The sequence below is a fragment of the Rhinopithecus bieti genome, unplaced genomic scaffold (assembly GCF_001698545.2).
Source record: "Rhinopithecus bieti isolate Rb0 unplaced genomic scaffold, ASM169854v2 scaffold_16834, whole genome shotgun sequence".
NCBI classification, from domain to species: Eukaryota; Metazoa; Chordata; class Mammalia; order Primates; family Cercopithecidae; genus Rhinopithecus; species Rhinopithecus bieti.
In genome coordinates this window covers 1,759,708-1,773,907 of record NW_016809297.1, presented here as the reverse complement: position 1 = coordinate 1,773,907, position 14,200 = coordinate 1,759,708, and the positions used below count along the sequence as shown (strand labels likewise).

The following is a 14,200-nucleotide window of genomic DNA, read 5'->3' as shown; positions in this document are numbered from 1 at the left end:
AAAAAAAAAAAAAAAAAAAAAAAAAAAAAAAAAAAAAAAAAAAAAAAAAAAAAACTGAGAAGGCACAGAGTTAGCAATCATTTAGCCACCATACCTAAGTCCAATTTTGAAATTTTGAGTCAAACTACAGAATTTTGAGATAATTCATTCAAGTTTAGCACCAAGTAAAACTGAAAAGTCATAGAGAGATAGTCCCCTGTCTTCATAAGCTTTGTTAAAGCCAAGGCATCTATAACAGTAGAATCAAATGTAGCAATTTCTATGACTTTTCCTAAGATTTTTTAAAAATTGTAACTTGGTAACTTTTTGGATTTGTACTGATTATTTTTCTTTACTGTATATTTTACATCAGAGAATTCATAATTCAAAGACCTAGAAGAGATATCTCTCCACGATTCTCAGCACATATGCTTTCTTATTAAGCCCCAAATATAGACCAGCTGAAAAGATCCTTAATCTCAATGCAATATACACAGCACTTCGCAAGACAGAGGCTTGCAAACAACTGTCCCACAGGCAGCAGAAGGCAAAACAGCTATCCACCATCACACTTGTGTTCTTGAATTTACAACAAGGGCCACATTTGCTATTGCTCAGCTAACCTCACATGCCTGAGGAGATAATTAAATTCTAAATAACAAAAGGCATGCATTTTTTAACACCCAATTAACCTGATGTAACCCTGGTTTACATGACTTGAGAAAGTTACTGGTGAAGAAAATCCATGTTCTCATGATGTTGCTGGCAAAGCCTGGTGTTCTCGGTTTATTAGAAAAACTGAAATTATGATATAGAAGGTAAAACTGTAGAAAATACGAATGAGACTCTGAAATTATATTGGCTAGGTCACTTGTTAAAAATTACTCCCCCCTCCCCATCACCAGTTGTGTTCATATAGTTGCTTAAACTGGTAATTTTTAGGCTAAATACAATGCCTTCATTATTGAAATTGCTACCAAAGTTCAGAAAGATTTGCCATTGCATGTTTTAATGTTTGCTCTCTAATCAGCATGTTTTAGAAACCTTATGTAACCATTTTCATCTAAAAAGTCAGACTCAGGGATCATGCTTATTCATTTCTTCATGGGCTAGAACTGGGAAGTGAGTAACTAGATTTGAGCAACTTCTTATCTAGGGGCTTTGGCTTATTTCCTCTTATTACAGTGAGAAAATTACAAGCAGGTCTGTGCTAATGCTGGACTTTCTTAAACTATAAAAGTAAAAAAAAAAAAAAGACTACCCTCCCTGAAGAGCCAATATCCTTTAATATCATCAAAACATCTTAAAGAAGAAGCCAGAAATTTAATAAACGGATAAGAGAATTAATGTGGTGAACATGGTGCAATTAAATTTAAATCCTAATAATATTTTAGAAAATATATTATTCTTACTTAAAAACAAACAGATCAAGTCAGAATTTAAGATACTTAACCAGTAGATAAGCAAGAAATGACCTGACTCTTCACTGAAAGGCAACTAGAAATGAATAGTATAATGCAGATAGGTATATTATAAAACCACAAATGCGTATTTTCATACATTAAAAAACTATATGTGGCTTAAGATTTAGTGATTGGTATATTTTCACAAAAGCATATCCCCACTGGAAGATCAAAATATTTTCTGTTACCTTATAGTAAGAATGGAGCATAAGGTTGGCTCAAACCAATGATGTAAATACATACCAGTAGGTAATATATAGTTTAGTGATCCGTATTTTAATACATTTTATATTGTGCTGATTTCAGCTTGCAAGCCTATGAACAAAATTAAACTTCCTTTCCTTGCGTCTTAACTTCAATACTTCTAATACAAAAGTATTTTTGGTAAACAAAAAAAAAAGTAGTATGTTTAATAGTGAACTTTTAGTTTCTTGTGTTTCTGAACCCCTCTTTTGAAAGATTTGTCTGTACATAAGATCTGTGGTCTAATTATTTCAATTGTGACTTAGAAACTTTTGAGCATAAGTACAAATTCTGAACCTTTTTTTAAAAAAAGAAAATAGTAAAAATGAAAAGATTACAAAGTACAATTTTAGCTGGAAAAAGTGGCAAATTCTCTGTGGTACTCTTTTTGAACACTATTTCTTTATATTCCTCCTTACAAAGTGTTTTAGAATGATACAGTAATTACAAACATACATATAAACAATGACAAAAGCATAATAATCATGAATAGTGTCTATGTAAAACATCTGTGTTTTTCCTGTCCATTAAAATCCAGAGTCTAAAAGGAATTACTGTAGATGTGTTTATTATTAAACCAACTCATTTCTAAACAGCATTAGTACATTGTCACTTTCCATTGAGTAAGAGGAAGTTTGAATCTTAATTAAAGTATACTTCCTTACCAGTTGTCAAAGGTGAATAATGAGATGCAAGAAAAACTAATAAATCTTGCTATTTTCTATAAACAAAACTAAATGCCAAACATTACACACCTTCCTGATTCTCCATGGAGAAAGTCCTTTTATATTTCCATTATGATCAAAATCAGAAACATTGATAGGATTCTCAGAGACTATAAACACATGCTCTAATTTTACAAACAAGTCTCTTTACTGAGTGGGAAAGAAAGTAAGGAATTTTGCATATGACCAAATTCTACCACTCTTCCACTCTCTTTCCTGGAAAATGGTTCTTGGACAGATAGCTCCTGATTCTGGAAATCACTTACCTTTGCTCTAAAATGATATACAGCGTCTATTAGGCAATATGCTGCAAATGTTTCAAAGCATTCAGACTTATTGCCATTGACTTAGAATGTCAAATCTTTAAAATTAGGTTGACTTCACATTTCTCCTATCTAGTTTCATTTCCTACCCTTCTTGATGCTTTCAAATCCTCCAGCATGAACGTGATGCTCTTCACTTGACTCCATTAAACACTGCAATTTTACAGTTTCTTGTACAGCTGCTTATGCAGTTTGGATAATTAGTGTTGCATAAAGTGAAAACAAACAAAGATATCTCCCTCACTCACGTATTATTCAAGGAAATTCTACATAAAACTGCTGCAAGCAGGATACACACATTTTATTTCAATGCACTAAAATAATGCCATGTACATTAGAAAACATTCAATTTTGCAAAGCCTAACTATTCAGTTTGTTCTTTTAGACTATTTGTCATGCCACTATTTTTTCTATATTTCGTTACTCAAAATATCAGAAACTGGACAAAGACTAAAATCAATTCCCATTTTAAATTTTTCATTGATACAAGTAATAGAGCTGGAGTTTTACTGAGTAAATAGTTACAGGAAATCAGACGAATCCCAATGAAGTATATCAATATTTTCTGTAAGTCCACAACACGTTTTCCCTGAAGACTACCAGTAGGATTTCACTTGTCAAATTGCCTTCTTTTTGTTTCTATTCCTCTTGACTTACTATACAACTATCTCCTGGAAATACCTTTCTAGAACTTCTGCAACACAACACCTTTTGCATTACATGCTTTTACTGTATGCATCTCAACTTTCTCAATTGTAATAACACCATTTTCTAGCAATTATTTTGTAACACCGACTTCACTAACCTGAATCAAAATAATATAGCCTACCTATGCACTGCCATTCATACAATGCTCTAATTAAAACATAAAACTCATAGTGTCAAAAATAATTCCTTTTATTATGCTATGAGTTGGGATAGTGAGGAAGTCTCACAAAACAAGGGATAAGGGACAATTTTAAAAAATAACTTATACCTCTATTTTTGCCAGTTTAATATTTGTCTTAAGTTCCAATCTCCTCTATTTATATTCTTAACACCACTTTCATTGATTTTGCAGTGTTCTATACTGAATCTCCTTTCAAATACATGAGTTGAAAAAACAATACATTAGGTAAAAAAATGCAGTCTGTAATTTCATAATTTCAAGATAATGCATTTAATTTTCTCACTTCATAATGATCTTCTAAATTGTGGTGACTCTATGGAGTCTACCTTTATGACACACAGAAGCTGCCCTGCACCAGGTGAGACAGCACGGCAGGCAAGGTGAACATTAGCCTTCCTCTTATACTATTGTGTGTCCCACCCTTATCAAAGAAGTCTATCTTTGGCTGATTCATCTTAGAAATGTGGTAGAACAAGATAGAGAATAAGTGTGTAACACCCATTCTTCATATGTACGCCCGTGTAATTTTGAAGGATATCATCTCCAGGTGTATGAATTCCTTGAGGACTGAAACCTTGTTGGAAGTTCGTACTACCCCTTGGTGGCCGGCACATTACATTGTACAGAATAGACATTGGGCACTGAGAAAATAAGCTGGATATTTGGACTTAGAATGAATAGAAAGATTTGAGTCTTTCCGTGCCAACAGCACTCCCACAAACGTGAACATTCCTAAAACCCACCAGATTTTCTGTGAGAAGTGTAGCAAGCACCAACACCACAAAGTGACAGAAGACAAGAAGAGCAAGGATTCTCTGTCTGCCCAGGGAAAGTAGTGTTACAACAGATGGCAGGGTGGCTCTGGTAGGTAGACTAAGCCAGTTATCCAGGAAAAAGCTGAAACTACAAAGATGATTGTGCTAAGGCTTGAGTGCATTAAACCCAGTCCAACTGCAGATCTAAGAGAATGCTAGCTATCAAAAGATGCAAGCATTTTGAACTGGAAGAAGATAAGAAGAGAGAGGGCCAAGTGATAGTTCTAAGGATCATTTTTTTTTGAGACAAGTCTCGCTCTGTTGTCCAGCCTGGAGGGCAGTGGAACAATCTCGGCTCACTGCAGCCTCTGCTTCCCAGGGATTCAAGTGATTGTCCTGCTTCAGCCTCCCTAGTAGCTGGGATTATAGGTGCTCCCCACCACAATCGGCTAGTTTTTGTATTTCTAGTAGAGACGGGGTTTCACACTGTTGGCCAGGTTGGTCTCGAACTCCTGACCTCAGGTGATCTGAAAGCCTCAGCCTCCCAAAGTGCTGGGATTACAGGCATGAGCCACGGCGCCCAGCCCTAAGTGTCATCTTTTGTTTTATTACGAACAAAATAAAATCTTGAGTTTACATTCACACAAAAAAAGAAAGATTTGAAAGCAAATCTAAAACGCAGAGTTTTAGGTTGTATCATCTGAAATACAACCACTACAGAACGAGATCCTTTAGGAATGTATATAAGAACAAGCTATTAAACAAAATATTCGCTTTGGTTTTTTAAAAAATTTAAGCTTGGTATCTAAAATAATACAGCCACTTTATAATTAAATAGAGAAAGACAAATGTTAGTAACTTGAGAATGACCACAAGGTTACTGAAGAACCAGAACGTAAAGCTATGGCTGAAGATGTCCATTTCAATATTACATCCACATTTTTTTCACTTATATGCAATTTCCCTCTCTTTAATAAAAATTAGAAAATGATACAATTGCACTAATGTGTTTGATATGTATCTGATCCAAATCAAGCTCTTTAAAAACAATTGTACAGATAACGTAAAAATAAGTTTTGCCTTTCTACTACCCTATGTCCTCTTCCAGCTGTTATCACTCTACATGCAATAAAAAAGTATATACATATACACATGCGTATGGATAGATACATGTATATAATTTGCAGTTTTTTTGTGTGTGTTTAAACATGTCTAGCCCTATTTACCCTATAAACTCCTTAATCTTCATGGGAGTGAGTAGCAAGAAATACTTAGCCTACAATATCAGCACTCCAGTATTACTGTGGTAGGCAGCATTTGATATGGTTCCCAATGATAACCCTCGTGTAGTTACCTCCCCTGAGTGTGGGTGGAGCATAGTGATTTGCCTCTGGCGAACCGAATACAGCAAAGGGGATGGGATGTCAGTTGCTGATGTTACAGAGGACTGCGACTTCCATCTTCTGGTTCTCTCTTGCTTTCTATGATGTTTCCAGACACTCTGTGCAAAGGCCCTTGTGGCAAAGAACAGAAGCAGGCCTGCAGTAAGGAGCTCATGAAATCGTGAACTGAGGCCTCAGTGCAATAGCACACGAGGAACTGAATTATGTCAACAGCCAGATGAGTGAGCTACTTGGGAAAATTTCCAGGAGAGCTTTGAGATGGTTGCATCCTTGATGGAGACCCAGAGCCTGAGGACCCACAGAAACCGTGAGATAATAAATATTGGGTTATGTAGTAACAGCTAACAAATGCACTGTTCAGAGGAATTTGCTCGTTAAAAATTTCCATGGCAGCACCCTCCTTAAGTTAGAGGATGCTTCTCTTCATTCTCATACAGAAAATAGTTTTTTGTATCCAGGGAAAAAAAAGAAAGAAAAGATCTGGGTACAAACACACTGTTAGATAGAAATAAAACCTACTGTTCAATACGTCAGTAGGGTGACAATAGTTAATAATCAAAATACATTTCAAAATATCTGGAAGAGCATAACTAAAATGTTCCTAGCATAAAGAAAAGATAAATATTCAAGGTGATGAATATCCTGATTACCCTGATTTTATTTTTACACATGATGTAAATGGATCAAATTACCAAATGTACTCTGAAAATACATGCATTATATATTGACAAAAAAATCTGTAGCAGAAGGTGTGTTTAATATTGCATTTCATTTACATATTTCTAAGTAAAACAAGCTTACCGCCATTCTCTAATGAGTCTGCCAAGTAAGCTAACCAAACTCTCTAAAAACAGTTTTTTTCAAAATTACAAATTTTTGAAAACATATTTTATGACCTTTGCATTTTCCCAAAGAATGACTAAGTCTAAACAATAAAAGTCAAAACAATATTGAAAGCGAAAAATATTTAGTCTCAGAAACATTCCCACATCAAAAAAGCCTGATTACTTTGAAGAGGGTATTATGGGTTTCTGTAAACAGATTTGGTGTTGCATGTTTGGTACATCTGCCATATAATTCGGTGCCATGGAAAGTTTTTTGTGTTTAGTAAATAATTCCCAGTTAAATTCCAAGTAATTGTTCATTGCAGAAAGTTGAACTTCTAAATCTAACCTCACCCATAATTACCATAAAAAAAAATCAGTGTTCTGCTAACTGACAGCATACACCCATTTGTTCTCCAAAGGATCATGCATACTTAAAGATGATTTCTCTATCTAGTGGACACAGAGCAAATGCTGACCTTTGAGATAAAAAAATGGATGTCAGTGGTAGCCTATACATTCAGATCTTTAGGACCAAAGCTGTAATAGAGCAGTGAAAACTGTTCCTGTATCATTATCAGTTGGCTTAAGGTAATCACACGGAGTTTGACAATCAAGAATGTTTCTTGGATGTCCTTTACAGTAAACAGAAAACTTTCAAAGCCCAGACAATAGAGAAGAATAGTACTTACGTCATCGAGTAGAACAATATGGTTTATACTTTGTAACACAAGACCAGTACATACAGGTTTATATAATTTAATTTCATTACCAAAAATATTTATTTTATTGTTCCATATCCTGTTTTGGCGATTTTTTTATAATAATTCTCATAAATCTTTTACAATTTAAAAAAATAAATAAAAATGTACAGAACTGCTTTGGTAACTTTCTTATTTGTATGTCTCTCAGATCTGCAGTTGTAGGAACAAAAGAAAACATACAATTCAGGTTAAGGGAGAGAGTAAGAGAGTGCTTCTGCTTTATCCAGTGGCCTCTCCACGGCTTGGTTTTTGCAGGTCTGCCCATTAGTGCCATCCTTTCCAATGTCCCCATCCAATTAAAATACTGAGTAAGCTAACATTGCTTTCAAAAGTTCTATTTCCCAGTATAAGTTAGTGAAATGACAGTTTAGTGGGGAAGAAATAAGAGAAAACAGATAGGCTAAAATGATATACACTCCTCACCATGCTGCCACATTTAATATGCTCCTCAGCCTTCCTCTGATGGATCCTAACTCCCCAACTGTCTTCCACTGTACTTTGATCAAGACATCTGACAAAAGAACAGCTCCCTCTCTGAACTCTACTTAAATATATACACAGTAATGAATAATTTCTCCAGTAAAAGAAAGGAAATAATAGTGCAGGCGAAGTTTGTGGTTACATATGGAAAGGAAAGAAAAACCAGGCTCAGTTCCAGAATGTCTGTGTGTCAGAGTGAGATATGTATGTATAACACATCTCTGGACATAGCTAGCAACACCATCCTCTGTCTCCACTTTCTCATCCAACATAGGCTTTAATGTGGAAGTTCTGACATCTGCATTTTACAAATGAAGAACCTGGGGCCTATAAAACTTACATTGCTTGTCTGAGGTGATATAACTAGTTTTTCCAATGTGGAGGGCAACAGACACTAGTTCAGTGAAAGAAACAATCAGTTATAATAGCTTATGGGAAACTTTTTAACTTTGAACTTATGTGCTTCTATTGCTAAATCCCTAAGCATGTAAAATGCACAGGTTAAAGACAAAACTGCTTACAGTACTTTAGATATTTTATAGGCTTTAAAATTTTTACTTTCACAGAAGTTCACATGCAAAATTAAAAAAATATATAGTTGCAAATATTTGCATTAAAAAGTCATTATAGAGGTATTTTCAGATTTCAACAAAATTAAGACTACACACTCTAAGCTATTGGCTTAAGCTATTCATGCCAGAAATATTCTGTCTCTGTAAGTTCACTGCTAGATCAAATACAGATTTTTAGGTGATTAGTACAGGTTCCTCAAATATAACTTTGTATCATGGACCTTGACGATGACTTGCATAGCAAAGTTAGATTAATAATGACAAGTGAATAATATTTTACACATAGAATTATTTAAAATTATACTTAAAAGGGACTTAGTCTAATTTAATTCTGCTACCAAAAAATTTAATTTTATTGTTCCATATCCTGTTTTGGGGATTTTTATAATAATTCTCCACAATCTTTTACAAATTTTTGTTTAAAAAAACAAAAATTTGGCCAGGCACAGTAGCTCACACCTGTAATCTCGGCACTTTGGGAGGCCGAGGCGGGTGGATCACCTGAGGTCAGAAGTTCAAGACCAGCTGGGTCAACATGGTGAAACCCCCGACTCTACTAAATATACAAAAATTAGCTGGGCATGGTGGTGGGTGCCTGTAATCCCAGCTACTTGGGAAACTATGGCAGGAGAATCGCTTGAACCCAGGAGGTGGAGGTTGCAATGAGCCGAGATTGTGCCATTGCGCTCCAGCCTGGGCAATAAGAGCAAAACTTCGTCTCAATAAAAAAAAAAAAAAAAAAAAAAAAAAAAAATTAACAGAACTGACTTTGGTACCTTCTTATTTGTCCTTAGGTCTCTTTTAAGAATTAAACTATGAAAACTCATTGTAATTATCCACAGTCATGTCTATAGGATTATTTGAGAGACAGAGATAAGGCCTGGTTTCAATTCATTCAACAAATTGTGAAAGCAAGCTTTATGTTACACTTCTAATCTAGAGCAAGAATTTCAAATCATCCCAAATTATTTTACATGAGTTACTGAGCATTAGATAAAGTCAGAAAACTTTATACTATGTATAAATGGCCAAGTCAATAACATAATCCATAAGTCTATATTTAAGCTATCTACAAAGAGGTTGTTTTAAGTAATAAACTTTCTTTTTGAGTTAATGTTAAATCTGAATTTCAAGTAAATATCAAAGAGTTTTCAATTCAAGTATGTTCCATGTAACATTTGGGACATGCACTAAAAATTATTGTTTATGTGAAATTCAAATTTAACTAGGCATCATATATATAACCTGGCAACATTACTCTCTACTGGAAAGTCAACTACAGTGCAGTGCATACAGACTCTTTTTGCCTGAACAAATGAGAGTTCCAGGGATTATTTATACTCTCCAATTTCTGATTGAGATTTGCCTCAATAAACTCTATTTTCTAACTGCACTATGTGACAATAGTAGCGTTTGTCAATGACTCCTTTAGACAACAAGAGAAAAAGAACAGATTTTCCCCACTGTAATAGTCTGAGTACAACCAAAAAAGATTTTTTTTTCTTTTTCTTTTTTTCTCTTTTTTGAGACAGGGCCTCACTCTGTTTCCCAGGCTGGAGTGCAGGGGCGGGGATCTCTGCTCACTGCAACCTCCGCCTCCACCTCCCAGATTCAAGCAATTCTCCCACCTCAGCCTCCCAGGTAGCTGGGACTACAGGTGCCCACAACCATGTCTGGCTAACTTTTTAATTTTTTTGTAGAGACAGGGGTTTCACCATGTTGGCCAGGCTCATCTTGAACTCCTGACCTCAAGTGATCCACCCAATTCAGCCTCCCAAAGTGTTAGGATTACAGGCATGAGCCACCACACCCAGCCCAAAAAGAATCTCTTAAAGAGAAAATATTACTGACCATGGATACAGATCTGAGTTCTGTTACTCTACCAGTTATCTGTCCTTGGGCAAATATATGTAACTCCTTGGGCCTTGGTTGTCCTGACGTCAGTAGCCCCCTACAGCATTAACATTTTGCAATTCCATTATCCGATGTGAACTAAAATTTGCCTAGCTCTTGATAACTGAGGTCATGCTTGCATATTTTGGACACAGAGGAAACAACCACCTCTAAGTTAAAAGAAAACCAAGGGACTAGCTAAAAGATGGTCCTTATATTTAATTAAAATGCATAGTTTCAGAAGAAATGTTACCCACAGGTTAAAAATGCAGCTGAAATAATTTCATAAACAATAGCTGTTACTACCCATAAATAACTTTAAATATCTGTCATTCGCAGGACATTCAGTACCAAATTATTTTTGAGACCACTAAAAAAAGCAGTGGACTGTTTAACTTGCTAGACTCTTGTATGGTACCTCCAAGAAACTCTAAAGTAGTCACAAATTAAATGAAAGCTATCTGTGCACAAAGGACAAATCCACAGATTCTCCAAATTTTTTCCCCTAAATCTATTTCCTAATAGATTTTCCAAATTCCTTGTTTTAAATAGCATTTCTCTGCACAAAGAATCTGTAATGCTAGCTCATTGTACCTTCAGTGTACCTCGCATGCAGCTATTGAAGACAGTGACAATGAATGTATTTCTCTAGTTAAGTACCATGCCCTTGTATAATCTGAATGCTAGGCAGTGCTTTCAAATGATTAAATAACCTGTTTAGGGAGAGAAACAATTGACTACCAATATCTTTAACATAACATAAAAGTAAACAATCTTAAATTATACCAGTGGACAAGGATTATGGCTTTGTAGGGTTTCCAGATAAATATAAGAATTTTATTAGATTTGAAATTCAAATTTCATGTTTGGAACAAACTTACAAAAAGTATTATATATTTGAAATTCAATTTTAACTGGGCAAATCATGCTTCTATTTGATAAACTTGACAGTTCTATTTGAGATACCTAATATGAGATGCTTGCTCATTAGCATTTCCCCAATACTAGTGAGTTTTATTTGTTTCTATATTTTTCTAGAGGCAAGAGGTTCTACTATGATAGCACACACATAGATGAGTAACTTTCCAGCCATAATTTCACTTATCATTAATATCCTCTGCTTTTAACAAATCGGATACCTACCATTAAAACTAGTCTACAGAACAGACATTCAGAAGATAAACATTTTACCTACCTGTGGGTAAGATATGAGAAGGCCATATAACAAAATATTTCTTTCTTTTACTTTCTTTGAAAATTCTTTAATCTGCATTAGGTTTTCCATTTTCTGACTGGGAGGTACTAATTTAAAATCAAGAAAATGAACCTGCAAAATACAAAAGACAATCTTTAGAATATCATTCCCTTCAACTTTCTCTGGAGGGAAAAAACATTAAAGAAGCTCAAAACCCATATGATCACAATATTGCAATAATCTTTATTAACTTGTGTTAATTTCTAGTTGTGCTTCAAGACATACTTAAGATCAATGAATCCTCCTTCATGAATACAGACGTAGTAAACACTCACTGAGAACATGAGGTTGAAAAACCAAATGCTAATATTCTCTTTCGCTTAGAATCAAATGCATAAAGTATATGTGATTTCATCAAATCATCCAACTTAATTCATAATTTTTAAGTAAGCGAGATAGAAATACAGTATTACATATACTAAGAAATTAACAGTATAAATAAAATTCAAGAAGAGTGATTATCCATTTAAGTAAATTAAGTTTTTTAAAAGAATCTCTTTCAATGTAATCAATAATCGTCATCTCTAATATGTAATTATTTCTTAAACTAAGAGGGTTTTATAGAGACTACTTTTCAGCAGTTACGTTTTCTTGAAAATATTATAGTGATCATTTTAAAACTTTTAAATTTTTTATTGATACATAATACTTCTACATATTTATAGGGTACTGTGATTATTTTGTTACATACATAGAATGTGTATTGATCAAGTCAGTATATCTAGGCTGACCATTGATATTGAATATTGAACATTTATAATTTCTATGTTTTAGGAACATTTTAAGTCCTCTTTTCTATTTTTAAATACACAATATATTAACTCTTGTCACTCTTGGCCAGGCATGGTGGCTCACTCCTGTAATCCCAGCAGTTTGAGAGGCTGAGGCAGGCAGATCACTTGAGCCTAGAAGTTTGAGACCAGCCTGGGCAACAAGGCGAAATGCTGTCTCTACAAAAAATACAAAAGTTAGCCAGGCATGGTGGCATATGCCTATAACTCACTACATACCCCCATGCCAGCTGGACTAAGGAACAACACTGCTGCTTAATGTTAAGTCTCAACATACTATTTAACTTTTTGAACTACAGAATTACCTTTGTTACTTAGATGCCATCTACAAACTGACTTATTTCTATGTTATCCCATCAAACCAACTACTTAAATTACAGAAAAACTTCAAGACTTTAAGGAGACATAGGAGAAGTATTTACAGGGTCTTTTTCATGAATTAACTTAAACACAGATACAGAACTCAACCTTATGAAATGCATAATTAGGTTAACAAAATTCAAGCATGAAGAAGTAGGATGCATCTCAAAATTCTCTTTTACCAGATGCAAAGGCCTGATGATGACATGAAAACAGAAGACAATCTCCTGCAGATGTTCTTCCTAATACCATGAAACTTAAGCATATACTTTAAATAGTGCTACTAAGTTTGAACTTCGAAAATATATCAACTACTCATATGTTCTAGGAAAAAAATTCAGTTGCTACAAAATCACAATTTTAAAAAAACAGGGCAGTTTTATATAACCACAGCAGAGGGTTGCAAAATGATAACTCAAGAGAAATGTAAATGTTTTTGCCTTAATAAAATAAACTTACAGCCAGGACAGGCTTGCATCTATTGAAATACAGCCAAGCATTTCATATAGGTTGAGTTCTGCAGATTTGCTTATAGCTACACATCCGGTAGATATTTTTTGATGTCTTTTTGTACCGTTCACTAATTCACTACATAGAAATTACAGTAAAACAGTATTTCCCATGCAGCGTGACATTTCCAACAGTTCTTTCTCGCATATACATAAAAAAGATAAGGCTATCCTTCTGTCCTCCAAAAAAGAATATCTAATTTCATTTTAATGAAAGGTAGCACATTTACTCATATAAACTGGTAAACTGCTTAAACATTTAACATGTGGTTAGCCTCATGGCTTGGTGGGTGGGCGAGGTTTCTGGCTCTCAGTGTTTGGAAAAGCCTCCTCTGCATCTTGTGTGTCTTTACACTCAGCTCTACGCAAGCTTTATGTTTGTCTAGCAATCATTTAATATATTCCTGGTCCCAGATGAATTCCAGCTAACTTTTTGTATTTTAAAATGGGATTTTTTACTTCTGAGAACAGATAATATTAATTAAAGGACTATAGGAAAGTATCCAGCATGAGGTACTTTAAAACCCCACATTTCACACTTTCCTCTCATTGCAGAGTCTGTGTTCACAATAAAAGGCACGCGAAGGGAGTCAGGATTGGTGGTATGAGGGGAAACAGTCTCTGTTTAGTTCACTAAAAAGAAAGTCAATTTCTGAAGCTTAAGTATATACCTAAATATTGCATTGCTTAATGCCCAGCAAAGTGGAAAGAAGGATGGTCAAAATGAAAATTCTTGTTATGAGTTAGAAAGAATTGGCAGATAAGCTAGAGAGATTCTTTGAATCTACATAATAGCTGCAAAATTATCAACATGTGCATAAAAAAGTAAATTGCGTTAATGACACCCAGGATCTTCAAAACATCACTTTTCAAAAGAAATATAATGAATCTAAAAACTGATGAAACCAGCCAGTACTAAACAGGTCAAAGTAATATTTGATCTGAAGGATTAGAAAAGATTTTAGAAAAACT

General features: G+C 34.5%; 1 protein-coding gene across 2 annotated transcripts in view; it reads right to left on the bottom strand.

The window, feature by feature from the left end:
• The window catches only part of LOC108540093 (isoprenoid synthase domain-containing protein-like), a 145,778-nt gene extending 134,131 nt beyond the window's left edge, over positions 1–11,647 (bottom strand). Inside the window, exons 1-2 of one of the 2 annotated variants that reach the window (XM_017889078.1) lie at positions 11,509–11,647; positions 5,732–5,891 (exon numbers count right to left, since the gene is read on the bottom strand). In XM_017889078.1, coding sequence (XP_017744567.1) covers positions 5,732–5,891; positions 11,509–11,534 — 186 coding nt within the window. In that variant the 5' untranslated portion in view covers positions 11,535–11,647. The remainder of the gene's footprint in view (positions 1–5,731; positions 5,892–11,508) is intronic. The other variant, XR_001888584.1, reaches the window with a different exon arrangement.
• Between the last annotated feature and the right edge of the window lie 2,553 nt (positions 11,648–14,200).